Source organism: Haliotis rufescens, unplaced genomic scaffold (assembly GCF_023055435.1).
Source record: "Haliotis rufescens isolate VD_foot unplaced genomic scaffold, xgHalRufe1.0.p SCAF_1, whole genome shotgun sequence".
Lineage (NCBI taxonomy): Eukaryota > Metazoa > Mollusca > Gastropoda > Lepetellida > Haliotidae > Haliotis > Haliotis rufescens.
In genome coordinates, this window is record NW_025963779.1 from 19,657,273 (window position 1) to 19,672,040 (window position 14,768).

At 40.3% G+C, this 14,768-nt stretch overlaps 1 protein-coding gene across 6 annotated transcripts in view; it reads right to left on the reverse strand.

Annotated features, from left to right (window-relative positions):
• Nucleotides 1-734: 734 nt before the first annotated feature.
• LOC124113390 (tubulin polyglutamylase ttll6-like) overlaps nt 735-14,768 on the reverse strand; it is a 55,072-nt gene continuing 41,038 nt past the window's right edge. For 2 of the 6 annotated variants that reach the window (XM_048392643.1, XM_048392638.1), the window contains exons 16-19: nt 11,340-11,720; nt 7,739-7,952; nt 5,829-5,855; nt 735-4,540 (exon numbers count right to left, since the gene is read on the reverse strand). In XM_048392643.1, coding sequence (XP_048248600.1) covers nt 4,257-4,540; nt 5,829-5,855; nt 7,739-7,952; nt 11,340-11,720 — 906 coding nt within the window. In that variant the 3' untranslated portion in view covers nt 735-4,256. Of the gene's footprint in view, nt 4,541-5,828; nt 5,856-6,564; nt 6,630-7,738; nt 7,953-11,339; nt 11,721-13,990; nt 14,357-14,768 lie in introns of all 6 variants that reach the window. The other 4 variants (XM_046473700.2, XM_046473703.2, XM_048392654.1 and 1 more) reach the window with 4 other exon arrangements.

Here is a 14,768-nt window from a genome sequence, read left to right on the forward strand (position 1 = left end):
TCATTGTCCCAATTCTGACCAGTCTGAGGCAAAAACCGCTTTTGGGGATAAAATCTCAACGACGTTCAGGGGTATCGTTATGGTGCATGGCTAGTTGTACCGTTGCTTCACGCTGCCTCACCAACGATGTTGACGATGAAGTATCACTTGCCTCCCGTCCACCCACTGTACATATAACGGACCATTAGCTTGGTGACTGTCATTCGGCTAAAGCCAAAACCCCCTGCTACGTGGCAATGCGTTGCTTCTTGATGTATCATACAAATTACGTATTCTTTTAGCACCATTAATCTCAGCATGATATTTGTCTCTGTCCAACGGTTTGGGTGTGAATGAACAGTACATCGTTCCTTTTATATCCCTATCTCTGTAGGCTGGCAAGCTGCAAGTGCAGCAAATGTTTCACTTCAAACTTAAGTTCCACTGATCTGGGTAATGTAGCACGTGCAATGATGTGGTTGTGTTCGGGCGTATGATTGAAATTTGTAACATTTTTTCCACAGGATGAAATGTGCTGCAAAAAAAATCTCAGCCCCTAAAAATGAAGAAAAAACCCAATGACTCTACACACACACACCCTCCTCCTCCCCTCCCCCCCCCCCCCCCCCCCCCCCCCGACACACATCCCAGAATATCAAATGACCTGCAACTTATTTTGTATCCATTTGCATTTGTCTGTGAAAACATCTTTTTGACACTGAAAACTAAGTGGTTAATTACAACAGAATCACATGTAGAGTACACCAAACTTTATTTTCTTCAACAAGAACAAACTGTACAAGGACAATATACATAGTAACTACCACATGTTACCATCTTAAGAAACATGAGTAGTTGCTGATCACAGAGATGCAGGAGAGACTGGATGTCAGGACGTTAACAACAGATATTGTCAATATCTCAAGATGCAGGAGAGACTGGATGTCAGGACGTCAACAACAGATATTGTCAACAACTCAAGATGCAGGAGAGACTGGATGTCAGGACGTCAACAACAGATATTGTCAACAACTCAAGATGCAGGAGAGACTGGATGTCAGGACGTCAACAACAGATATTGTCAACAACTCAAGATGCAGGAGAGACTGGATGTCAGGACGTCAACAACAGATATTGTCAACAACTCAAGATTACAAGATTCTGGACTTTACAACTATTACCAATAAGAGGACTTTCATTGTCATGGACATATTCTACACACCCATGTTTTTGATAGGCAAGGATTTGATGATGCAGCCAAAGCAATCCAGTCTACTTGGTGCATGGTGGAGCTACACCTTCATCATGAGTAAACATAGGAAAACATATTTTCAGAATAACAAAGTACAATATATATCCATACACTCATGTGTCTTTTTTATATCAAACATAATTGTTTTAATTCATTTTCTAAAATAAACATATTCTCATAACTTGTAACAATGTAACATAGAACCAATATCTGAAGTTAAACATGCTCAAAATGTGATTATGGCAAAACAAAATCAAAGTATAGTTATCAACTTGGAATGTTTCTCCATTTAAACCGAAAGTCACAATGAAACTGATGTAAATGATAAGAAGGATGGAAGTAGAATCACACACTAAACTGATGTACTCTCCTTATTGTCTTACCTAGTATACCTGGGCCCATTTGCACATAGCTATCTTAGTGTTAGGACTATCATAAGCTTATGTTAAAGTATGGGTGTTACGATCATCTTAGCACTAAGATCGTTTTGTGCAAGTGGGCCCTGGTAGAAAACCACAGTGACTATCTATATTGCTAGAACCCATCGGAACAATGCCTTGTCTACATTCAATCCTTTCAACTTTTGAATTATTTTTTTTCCATATATGATTACAACATTGCTATGTGTATCTATAGTCACTGGCTGTCCAAACAAACTGAAATGTGAGGAATCTAATCAAGAGAATGTTCACTAACCATACACAACTTTAACAAATACATTGGTCTGCCTCACAGTAAACAGGAAATGCCATGTACGCAAACCCGCAACAGTTTTTATCTCCATAATCCATTCTTGTATGAAAGTTGGTGGGTTGGTTTGTTGTTTAACGCCGCACTCAGCAATATTCCAGCTATATGACAGTGGTCTGTAAATAATCAAGTCTGGACCAGACAATCCAGTGATTAATATCATGAGCATCTATCAACGCAATTGGGATCGATGACATGCATCAATCAAGTCAGCGAGCCTGACCCCCCGATCCCGTTAGACGCCTCTTACGACAAGCATGAGGTATGAAAACAAAAATTTAACAAATATGGCTAAAATCTTTTTTGCAAGTAGTTGTCAGTCATGTTTCCATGCAAAATTATGATCAATAACCATAATTATTTGTAAATAGGTTGTGTCACACCAACAACCAGGTGCTATGGCAACAACAGGCTTGGAATATTGTCAACATGGGTCAGATCTTAACAAATAGATTCACACTGCATGCAGTAAAGCTCCGCAATACTTTCTTCAGTGAAACTCTGTTAGTGTACAAACCTACCTTCCTGACATACACGGGCAAACTGATCTAATGAACTACATACATAGTTGGAGTCAAGTGTCAAAATGTCGTCGCATGCAGAATACCTCCCTGAATATCAATACAAAATAAACATATAATCTTCCTAATAAAATAATGTGATCATAATAAACTACACATTTCATAATCTTAGTTTCATGAGGCACATGGTAAGCAGTGTATGCTTGGGGGATGGCACTATGAACGTTATTATAGAAACGTCTCTCTGTTTGGCCATCACATTCTTGAAAATAAATTACTTTGGCAACAACTGCTTTAGACCATAAACATATTTTGGCTATCGCTGCTTGATACGAAAAGTCGAGTTGTTCATTTCAAAATTGGAATTAATAAGACTTAGAACCTAAAAATATTTCGGCCATCACTTCTTTTAAACATGAAATATTTTCGCTGCATAAGTACATTACAATTTTCCTCCACTACTCTTCATCAGGGCTATTTCGTTGGGACACTAACATGTAACTTGTTCAATTTTACAGTTTTTGCACATTTTGTGTTTAATATATTTAAGTTTAAAACATCAAAATAGTCAAACAAGTCAAATATCACAGCTGTTTCATAACCAGCAAAAGACTTAGCGAATGTCTATAATAAAGTCCAACAATTCTCTCCTGATTTATCAAGTCATGTTACAGAAATCCAATTACTTCTTCCGACATTCACAACAAATAGCAAAATGATAAGATAAGTTCAGTCACCCAGATTTCAATACATTTCCACCTCAAGTTGTATTGCGAAAGTTTATCACAGTTTCAAACCAATCCTAAAGACCACAACGTGGTAGTATAACAAAACACTGAATTTCTGCACCAGCCACTGATGGCATCGGCACTGATACACATGCCCATTATATAACAAAACAAACACGATGGTCCAGTACACACACAACTATTTCATACAATAAAAAATCATCTCCAATAGAAAAAATATTTGGAAAATGAATATCCCAATGCTGATTATTTTCAATGAATACTGTACTCCTTTGTTGACCAAAACATCATTGTTTTGTCAAAATGACCAAATTGGGACCAGAATGCTTCTGTTTAAAATGGAAGGAGAAATATGTACTAAAATATATGATAAATTAGAAAAGTCCCTCGGCTTGTGTAACAAGTTTTAAAATATGATTGAACAAACTTTAATATTGTAAGAATGAGACCGTTTGATACTTCCTACTAAATATATTTCCCCAACTCTCGCTTCATAGTATTTGTACAAATGCCATACCTATAGTTGTCTCAAATATAATAAGTCATGGTAATAATATCTTCATATTTGGAATATCAACAAAAGCATGGAGCAGAACCATGTCTGTTTGTTATAATTTACAGGCAACTTTGTGGTTATCAAAGCAAACAAACTCACTCAAACTAACTTTAAGCATATACATAGAAACACTGAAAAAAGAAATATAATATGAACAATCTGCAGGTAAAAAGACCCTGGTACAATATATCACTGTGAAGACACTAATTCTTCAAGGAACTGAGTTTTATATGTAATCATGTAAAAATCAGTGTAATTGTAGATAATACTGAGACACTGTCGATACTCCAACATCCTCTATTGTGAAAATGCAGATCCGAGGCTCCTTTCTCCATTAAAACTGGGTTGTTGGTGCCCTACAATAGGGTCAAGAGTTCTTTAGCATCATTAAGACTCCGCAACAACTGCTCATGTACAGTTCCCACCCTGTACATGCCAAGGATTCAGTATCAGCTGTAGACAAAGGCGTGGTTTTCTCTCATTTCCAACTGCCGTAGTCTCATCGTATTGGACGCGCCACGTATCCGTTGCGACTTGGTTGAGCGGTGACTGGCAGGATTCTCTGTCATAGAATGGTTTGAACTGATTCTACTGAGGCCACTTCCTGGCGAAGATGCTGACACAACCATTTCTGGTCGAACAAGTTCTGGACGTTGGATGACTGGTGCCGGTGCCGACACCACGGAGAGACCATGTGATGGAGGGGCAGGGCCAAACCGAGGGAGGGGGAGATCTGAAACAACACACCATTACTTACTGACAGAGACTGGTATTACAACCTACATGGTCACCAAGTGATTTGGGATTTATGACTTTACATATATAATGGCAGAACAGTTTTACCTTTGTATCTTATTCTTTAAATATTACATGAAGTTTGATTTTACAAAGTAGTTATTATCCATGTGAACTCAAATTGTCTTAGGGTAAGCATGAAAGAGAGACATTGTCCGACAAGTAAAGTGTGCATTAATTAATCTACATGCTGTGAAGTTTATTTCAAAGGCCACTAGAATATGACTTAGTACAAAAGCAAAGTAAGAAGAATGAATGCTATGTTTAAACTACTAAGACACAAGAAGCAAATGCTTCAATTGTTTGTATTGAAACTGAAAGCAGACTAAAGGAGACAGAGTTATTGTTTTAAATCATACATAATTACGTGTTATTAAGTTTAATACCTTTACTGAAAAAACAATTCCATAACAGGCATACATGATGTCAGTACACAAAACATCAGGCAAGACCAGTGACAAAACTGTAGATATAGATATAGTCGAACTATCTCGAAGAGTAAATAGTCATGTTAAAATATATACGGCGGATACACACGAACTAGATGTAATGATACTGCATACACAATATTATATTTGAGAATATTTCCAACATGCACACATCTAGTTTAAAGTTAGAACAATACAGCAGCTTATAAGGTTAGGTAAAGCACAGCATGTACATGTTTTACTGGTTGTGTCATGTACTGCTGCAGTGGCTGCCAGATCGTATAGAGCAGTATCATTAGAAGGGATGAAGAGAGACAGGCCCACAGATACATGATCGACACCCCAGGGTAGCGGCCTCTTTTATTGTCATTCAAACAAACATGAAAACAAAACAATTAAACTGCAGACTTATAAATATCATTTATATTTCCTTGCTCACTTGTCATGAAAATTTTGAACATTTGATGCCTTTCAATTACAGTCCTTGGAATTTGTTAAGAACTGATAATAGAATAGGTCCATTTTCATGCAACAATTAGCACTAGACACAAACATATTAGAAAAATAGGGAAGTGTCATCATCATCAAGAGATCTGCTCACAGTGAACTAAACAATTACTTTTGTTGTTTTGTTTGACGTGTGCAGTGAATATCCCTGTCGTATACTGTTAGTGTTGTGTGACAGACTGCAGCAGCCATACTGACAGCAACCCCAGTCGACACTGATGAAGGTATATACATGTGTGCACTGCAGGAAGCTTACGCTCAGTTAGACACTGAGCAAATTCACTGGCCTACCTATCAGATACTCCCAGCCTTTCTGCCCTAGAGTAATGGTAATGGGTTTGATGTATTCAACAAGTAACAGTAATAGTCTAGTAGGCAGATCATTCTCTACACTAATAGTCTAGTAGGCAGATCATTATCTACAGTAATGATAGTCTTGTAGGCAGATCATTCTCTACAGTAATAGTCTAGTAGGAAGATGATTCGCTACAGAAATAGTCCAGTAGGTAGATCATTCTCTACAGTAATAGTCCAGTAGGCACATCATTATCTACAGTAATGATAGTCTTGTAGGCAGATCAGCGTTAGAAACAAACAGTTGTCGTCCACTAGTCCTTATAATGATAACATATAGCAAAACCCTTAAAAAGGGCACATTTCTACTAGTCCTTATGATATTGGGGAGTTTGGCAAGGACTATAGGACGAGTGCCAATTTCTACTGCTGCAGATCATTCTCTCCTGTAATAGTGAAGAAGGCAGATCATTCTCTACAGTAATAGTCAAGAAGGCAGATCATTCTCTACAGTAATAGTCAAGAAGGCAGATCATTCTCTCCGTAATAGTCAAGAAGAGAGATCATTCTCTACATTAATGGCGACAGCGAAACTTCATCAAGATGATGTCATGCATCATTGTACCAATCCATACAGTAAAAAGCGAAATTGATGACTTTATCTTGAAGTTTCTCAATAAAAGCATGAACTGATGGTACTATGCATAGCCTATGGGATTTGTGAACTTCCTACCCAGTGTCTTTAGTATGTCTTTTCAGTGGCCACATTGGTTTTACGCTTTGGTGAAAACCTCTTAACTTAAAAGGAACAAAGGTTGCAAATGTGAAAAATGGAAAATAAAATGGAAACAGGAGACTTTATAAAGTTGATATTCCAATGTCTATTTCAGAATCAGGGTCTGATTTTTTTTGGGGGGGGGACTTTAATAATGCAATGTGATCTGTACAGTCGAGTATCAGAACAATCCTCAAGCACTGGCAGCAGCTTTAGGTTTAATACACTTGATTCTCAGGTACAACACATATTAGAAAAACCTCCCTTTAAATCCTTTCCATTTCTACATGAAGACAAAAAAAGAACATTTCTGACAATCAGGGTAGGACACTTTTCACACAAATAAAGACACCACCAATCCACATCCATTTTCCAAAGTAATTGTTTGAGAAAGTTATTGTATTTTTCAACCTTGAATATTGATACAAGGCTTTAGCTTAAAATCCCATCATCATCAGACCCTTTCAAACCTTCTAATCAACCTAGATCAAAACCTAAATGTCAAAACCTCTAAGATCAATAAACACCCCAAGCAGACATAACATCATCAGACAATATGTTCCTAAAAGTCAAGCTTGAAATGTCTATCTAACACAGTTGCCTTAGACCATGGATTAATATCCTTCTCAATCACAAGCCCTCAATATACTCAACACCATATTACACCCTGATGTATATATCTACCACCACATCACACCCTGAGGTATATATCCACCACCACATAACACCCTGAGGTATATATCTACCACCACATAACACCCTGAGGTATATATCCACCACCACATAACACCCTGAGGTATATATCCACCACCATATTACACCCTGAGGTATATATCCACCACCATATTACACCCTGAGGTATATATCCACCACCACATAACACCCTGAGGTATATATCCACCACCATATTACACCCTGAGGTATATATCCACCACCATATTACACCCTGAGGTTAATATCCACCACCACATAACACCCTCAGGTATATATCCACCACCACATAACACCCTGGGGTGTATATCCACCACCATATTTCCAAGTCCCTCTATACAATGTATCAGCTTAAAGCCCTGAAATAACTGCATGCATGTCATCACCCAAGGAAAACACTGCACTCTGCAAGCCACCATACCTGGGTCTCTTCTCCCATGTGCACTGAGTATTCGAGCCTTCTGTGTGGGCGTAGTTGTGTCTGACCGCCAATCTGTCTGACCACTACTCCGAGCTAGCAGCCGATTCCTCTCTGCCTCCGTCTCGACCATGCTACTCCGGTAGTCCGTCTCTGGCACAATGGTGGCTGGTCCACTCCTGTTGGCTGCAATAGGTTTCCGTGACAGCTGTCGTCTCTGGAACAAACAAGGACACTTTTCCAACATTTGTACATGACAACCTTCATCTACCATAAAACATATTAAACACTGAATAATCATACTACAAAGTTTACATTTACACACCAGAATAAAATTAAGAAAAATAATTCACAATTGGATGACTTTTCTTTGAAAAATATTATCTTATCAAGACACTTAAAAGAAACCTTTTCACTATTTCACTGAGAATGACATCCATCACACAAATGTGTAACCATGAAATAAGTGCTGCTCATATGCAAGGAAGCAATCCTTACTCTGACACTGAGCGCATAAACACAGCTGAGAGTGAGCATGTCAGTGAATGAATACAAATGCTAATAATCTACAAGATAAAATGACTGAAAGAAAACATTTCATGATGATTACAGTGAGTGAGCTAAGCTTGACTGACAAGTGCAGTGAGAGGAGTTAATCACACAAATGAATTGATGAGTGGGTGTTGAGATGACATGCTCACACGACCTTGAAGCCAGTCAGGGAGCACTAGAACCCTGACGTCTAGACACCTGGTGTCATGACAAGCACATGTTGTGGGCCTCCTAGAAGCCAGTCAGGGAGCACTAGAACCCTGACGTCTAGACACCTGGTGTCATGACAAGCACATGTTGTGGGCCTCCTAGAAGCCAGTCAGGGAGCACTAGAACCCTGACGTCTAGACACCTGGTGTCATGACAAGCACATGTTGTGTGCCTCCTAGAAGCCAGTCAGGAAGCACTAGAACACTGACGTCTAGAGACCAGGTGTCATGACAAGCACATGTTGTGTGCCTCCTAGAAGCCAGTCAGGGAGCACTAGAACCCTGACGTCTAGACACCTGGTGTCATGACAAGCACATGTTGTGTGCCTCCTAGAAGCCAGTCAGGAAGCACTAGAACCCTGACGTCTAGAGACCAGGTGTCATGACAAGCACATGTTGTGTGCCTCCTAGAAGCCAGTCAGGGAGCACTAGAACCCTGACGTCTAGAGACCAGGTGTCATGACAAGCACATGTTGTGTGCCTCCTAGAAGCCAGTCAGGGAGCACTAGAACCCTGATGTCTAGACACCTGGTGTCATGACAAGCACATGTTGTGTGCCTCCTAGAAGCCAGTCAGGGAGCACTAAAACACTGACGTCTAGAGACCAGGTGTCATGACAAGCACATGTTGTGGGCCTCCTAGAAGCCAGTCAGGAAGCACTAGAACCCTGACGTCTAGACACCTGGTGTCATGACAAGCACATGTTGTGGGCCTCCTAGAAGCCAGTCAGGGAGCACTAGAACCCTGACGTCTAGACACCTGGTGTCATGACAAGCACATGTTGTGGGCCTCCTAGAAGCCAGTCAGGGAGCACTAGAACCCTGACGTCTAGACACCTGGTGTCATGACAAGCACATGTTGTGTGCCTCCTAGAAGCCAGTCAGGAAGCACTAGAACACTGACGTCTAGAGACCAGGTGTCATGACAAGCACATGTTGTGTGCCTCCTAGAAGCCAGTCAGGGAGCACTAGAACCCTGACGTCTAGACACCTGGTGTCATGACAAGCACATGTTGTGTGCCTCCTAGAAGCATGTCAGGAAGCACTAGAACCCTGACGTCTAGAGACCAGGTGTCATGACAAGCACATGTTGTGTGCCTCCTAGAAGCCAGTCAGGGAGCACTAGAACCCTGACGTCTAGAGACCAGGTGTCATGACAAGCACATGTTGTGTGCCTCCTAGAAGCCAGTCAGGGAGCACTAGAACCCTGATGTCTAGACACCTGGTGTCATGACAAGCACATGTTGTGTGCCTCCTAGAAGCCAGTCAGGGAGCACTAAAACACTGACGTCTAGAGACCAGGTGTCATGACAAGCACATGTTGTGGGCCTCCTAGAAGCCAGTCAGGAAGCACTAGAACCCTGACGTCTAGACACCTGGTGTCATGACAAGCACATGTTGTGTGCCTCCTAGAAGCCAGTCAGGAAGCACTAGAACACTGACGTCTAGACACCTGGTGTCATGACAAGCACATGTTGTGTGCCTCCTAGAAGCCAGTCATGGGGGCACTAGAACCCTGACGTCTAGACACCTGGTGTCATGACAAGCACATGTTGTGTGCCTCCTAGAAGCCAGTCAGGGAGCACTAGAACCCTGATGTCTAGACACCTGGTGTCATGACAAGCACATGTTGTGTGCCTCCTAGCAGAGTAAGACAGTTCCAAGAAAACAGGGATAGCTAGTGTCAGAAGGATAGAAAGACAAAACATTTGAAGAAATATTCTACAGACCTTCCAATCAATGATCAGTAAATCAACATGATATCATAAAACTATGATTCCAGGTATCAACACGGCGGCAACACATTATGTCTTTATTAAAATGGCAAATAAAATTAAATTTACAATAAAATAATTTTCTCAAAATGTTTAATCAACATAAGCGACTTTACAATAATATCAACAATATTGCTTCAGATTCATTCCATTTCACATCTTACACAATGTTTTGACTACTATGTGATTACCTCCCTTACATACTGAATTTGAGAAACACAAATGAGCGCAGTAGTCTATTCAGGCAACATCATGTACATGGTTGCCGGTTAATTCTTGTGATGAACCGGCACGCAGGCATTGTCTTCATCCCATTATTGTGGTGGAATAAATAAACAATCACTAGAATTATATTTTGAATTGTGGCTCAAAATATTGAGCAGGCAAACCAGAGGTTGATAGTGTGAGCTTCAGTAATTGGTATAAGAGTATAATGACAAATTATATCATCATTGTAATACAGGAGAATTAGTTACTCATGCAATTGCTTCTTACAAGCAAGGGCTCAGACTAGGGATCTGGGGGGCATGGGTGGCCCAGTCGTTTAAGGCGCCGCGATTCGCTGTGTAGAGTTGCGTCCCTTGGGCACGCCGGAAACCTATGACTGGGATCGAATCCCAGTTAGCCTGATTATGTTTCTAGGTTTGTCGGCACTATACCCGTGCTCGTGAGTTTCACCGAAGTGGTAAACGTCTGAGACCTGCATCACTTCGGGCTTTCCTCCCACACGCCGTGATATAACTGGAATAATATTAAAAGCGGCGTTAAACCCAACTCACTCACTCACTCAATCAGACTAGGGATCTAATCTGCCCTGAAATTGTCACCAGGGCACCAGCTGACTAGGGGGCTACAAGAATTAGGATGAAGTGCTATGATGGTTCATTCTGAAATCTACAGCAACATAACCATGTGTGTTACTTGTATGATACAATGCGTGCAAGTGTATAGTTAAGTGAATGACATGCATCCATGCTGGACAGGTCTACCCTGTATCCAACAGTGAAGCTAGCTACAAGCCATCTTCTAGAAGCCCCACCACATCTAGCTTGTGACACAAATCACTTACCTGAAAAGCTGGGACCGTTCTCTCATTCACGTTGGCTAAACTGGCGTTTTTGCCCTGCCATCGTGTTCCATTATTAGGCTGAGTGGATAAATGAGTATAGGGTAAGGTATACGGCCCTATAGGTCTGGTCAAGTAGGCTGGGGGTGGGATGATTGGGTGGGGGGTGGAGGCCATGGCCAGGAGGGGGAAGGAGGTCGCTAGGAAGCTTGTGGGACTTGATGCAAAGATGGACTGAGACGTCACAACAGGTTGAGAAGGCACGAGGTTAGAAGTGAGAGCGGCGTGAAGTTTGGGAGAGTATGAGTGAAAGTGGTGACTTTTGTCATGCAAGTTAACTTTGGTGTTGTTGTGTGTTAGAGATTCGCCGTTCCCTCCACTTGTCTGAAAGTTAGAACAGAGTCAAACCCTTCAACACTAATCACACACGCAAGCCACAACATACAACGTCAGTAGCACCTTAAACTCCACACACTGGTACACAGGTATCTCATCACCATGACTACAAAGGGTCTAGCACTGGCACATCACTGGTTTCGCACAGTTCTGAGACTTTAATATTCCAAAGAGAACATTCATTAAACTTCAGCATCACTTTTTCATTGAAAGGAGTTGAATGAAGATACTTGTTATCTTCAGATACGTCAGGTTGTTGTTATTTGCACTCTTTCTCATAGAGAACTCAGATGTCGAGTTTTGTAGCCTTGTTTACTTTTTGTTACAGTATAATCCAAGTTTGTTTCCCAGGTACCGGTACATCAGTTAGATTCAGTTATCGCTGGTTATATGAACACCACAGCCAGTTATGGCAGAAATGTATTAGACGAAGCATACAACCACAGTACACCAATATCACAGAACAGGATATGGTAACAGTTCTTATCAATATCTACCAACTCGACAACATTACAAACACACCCCAAGCCAATGATAAGGATAAGTTTTGCACATACATATAATCATTGACAGGTGTTAGTGAATATTTTCTCCTGCTAACATCTATTGCTATTTATACCTATCTACCAACATGCATATGAATTATGATGACCAAACGATTTGCAATGCCTGAAGCAAGGGAGCAACCATTTCCATTAAAGCTATATAGAATTATAACATACTTGTTAAATACACAAACTCATCAAGACATTAGTTTGGAAGGCATTTTTGGCATGAGGAAAATAAATTAAGGAAAAGGTCAGAGCAAATTAGGTAGATTGAGATTTCAATACAATACTGCAACCAAATATGTACTGGGTCAAGGAGTTAAAATCTAAACTTTAAGTAGTTACTTTGCTTAAGCAATAGGATATAAACATATTGAATTAAGAAGTAAAAAAATGAACATTTCCATTTTGTTACACAGTTAAACTAAAATTAATTACATAATTAAGATTTTGTTTCTGATAGTAATAGAGAACCACTATAACCAATCAACTAATATTCACTTTTCCATGATGTTAAAACTACTGCATGAATCATGGCTATCTAAGTCTAACAAAGTCACACAACAGAAACTACAAAAACATGTATGTAAGTACTTCTCTATTAATTATGTATTAGTCCAGAAAGTATAAATATAGTCAAAACCTATATCAGTCATACTTCCCACAGTTCTATTAACCTTGTTATTCCACACCTTGTTTGGTAACACTAATGCTATCACACATAACGTAGCATCAATTGTCTCAGCAACTCTAGGAAACCAAGCGTCCCCACCACCTGGGTCAGCGGCAGGCACAACACCGGTCAGGGAGGCTGTCACTCCACAACAACACTGCAGAAACCATTGGGGGAAGTGCAACAAGAATACCATTCTTCAATCTGTAGTTTGGAATGACATCAGTCTTGGTACAGTAATACGTACTGGTCAATTTCTTAATGAAAATCTTATACTTTGTGTGTGTATTTCACCACTGAATGAAAATCCTTCTCATTCCGCTAAGTCATCCGTCTTTCCCCTTGTTAGAATGAAAGGCCACTTTTGTCAACAATTTAGCTACCCTATCGTCATGAGTCAATTTGTCCAACACTAAGCATCTCAAGGTCACATGACTGTCAGAGTTCACTTTTACTCATATTTGCTTTCTATTTGACACTGTTGTGCAAAAAAGTTCTCACTCCGATGAAGAGCCAAATAATTTGTCAGAGTCCATAATATCCTCAAAATGATGAATTGTAATTTTCAATTTCACCAGCCCATATAATATACAATAATTTGACTTCAGAAGACCATGTCAAAGAGCCTACATAATATACACTAATTTGACTTCGAAAGACCATGTCAAATATATTTGAAATACTTGTCGCTTCTCTTTCATGGTGTCTAACACTATTCATGAAGAAAATTTTCATTCAGCTTTGTATCATCAATCGTTCTGAAGTTACTTGCATTCACAGATAGCAACGCTAGCTCTAAATAATGAAGCGTGAAACTTTGAACAAACCCAAATGATAAAAATATTCTGGTTTCTGCAGTCACTGCAAGGCTTATGGAAGGTGAGTGGCACACAAACAACATGGCTTCTGGTTAAGGAAGCGGTTAAAATTAAGTCTACGCAGGCAGGAAGCCTTCTCCTCAAACTGCACTGTCAGTAGCGGCAGACTCACTGCACATATACACCAGTCTACACCACAAACCACCACTGTCTACCAACCTCGCTGTCAACAATATCAGCTTCAGGTGCCTCCTGCTCAGTATCATTGTCGTGTGTGAGGAGAAGCTTATTCTCCGTGGTACTGTATGACAGTCGCACGTGCGGGAACTGGCGTGTGATGTCTTTAGGATTGCGGGTGTAAACCAGCCCTGACACCCCAGGGTTACAGTGTGGATAGTTGGTGGCTCTGTGGCTGGCTCTATCATACTTTAGACTGATGCTATCGTTAGAGAGTACGTGGTTGGCACCAAAGTACCTATCCAGCAGTTTTTTATAATACTGCCTGTCTTTGGCTCGGATTGGTGGCGGGCGGCCACTGATGTAGGGGTCCATGTGTCGGCCAGGGAGTGGCCATCGGTGACTGTCCTAGTGATCACACAGTGCAAGAGAAAGCAGATTAGACACAGCTAGTCCAACAGCACAGCCATCAAACATGGCTCTCCAGTATAGGATACAAGTAGGGGACTCATGCCAGCAAACTAGTTCATGAAAAAGATATACAGGTTGTGTATCCATATTCAAACCCTTGAAAGGTTTTAAATGTTTGTTTACAGTAGATCGATTTGAGAGAGGACAAAGGTCCCTCGGAAAATGAAAATCAAATTAAATGATTGAACATCTCCACAACCTACATTTGGCTCTCATCAGTCAATAACATCCATTTGGAGTTTATCAATTATCAACTGTGGTCAACTGTGCTTTAAATTCATATATTTTTCAAAGATGCTAATTTCGTACTTCCAACCAGAAATTTCATGAACTAGTTATATGAGCATTA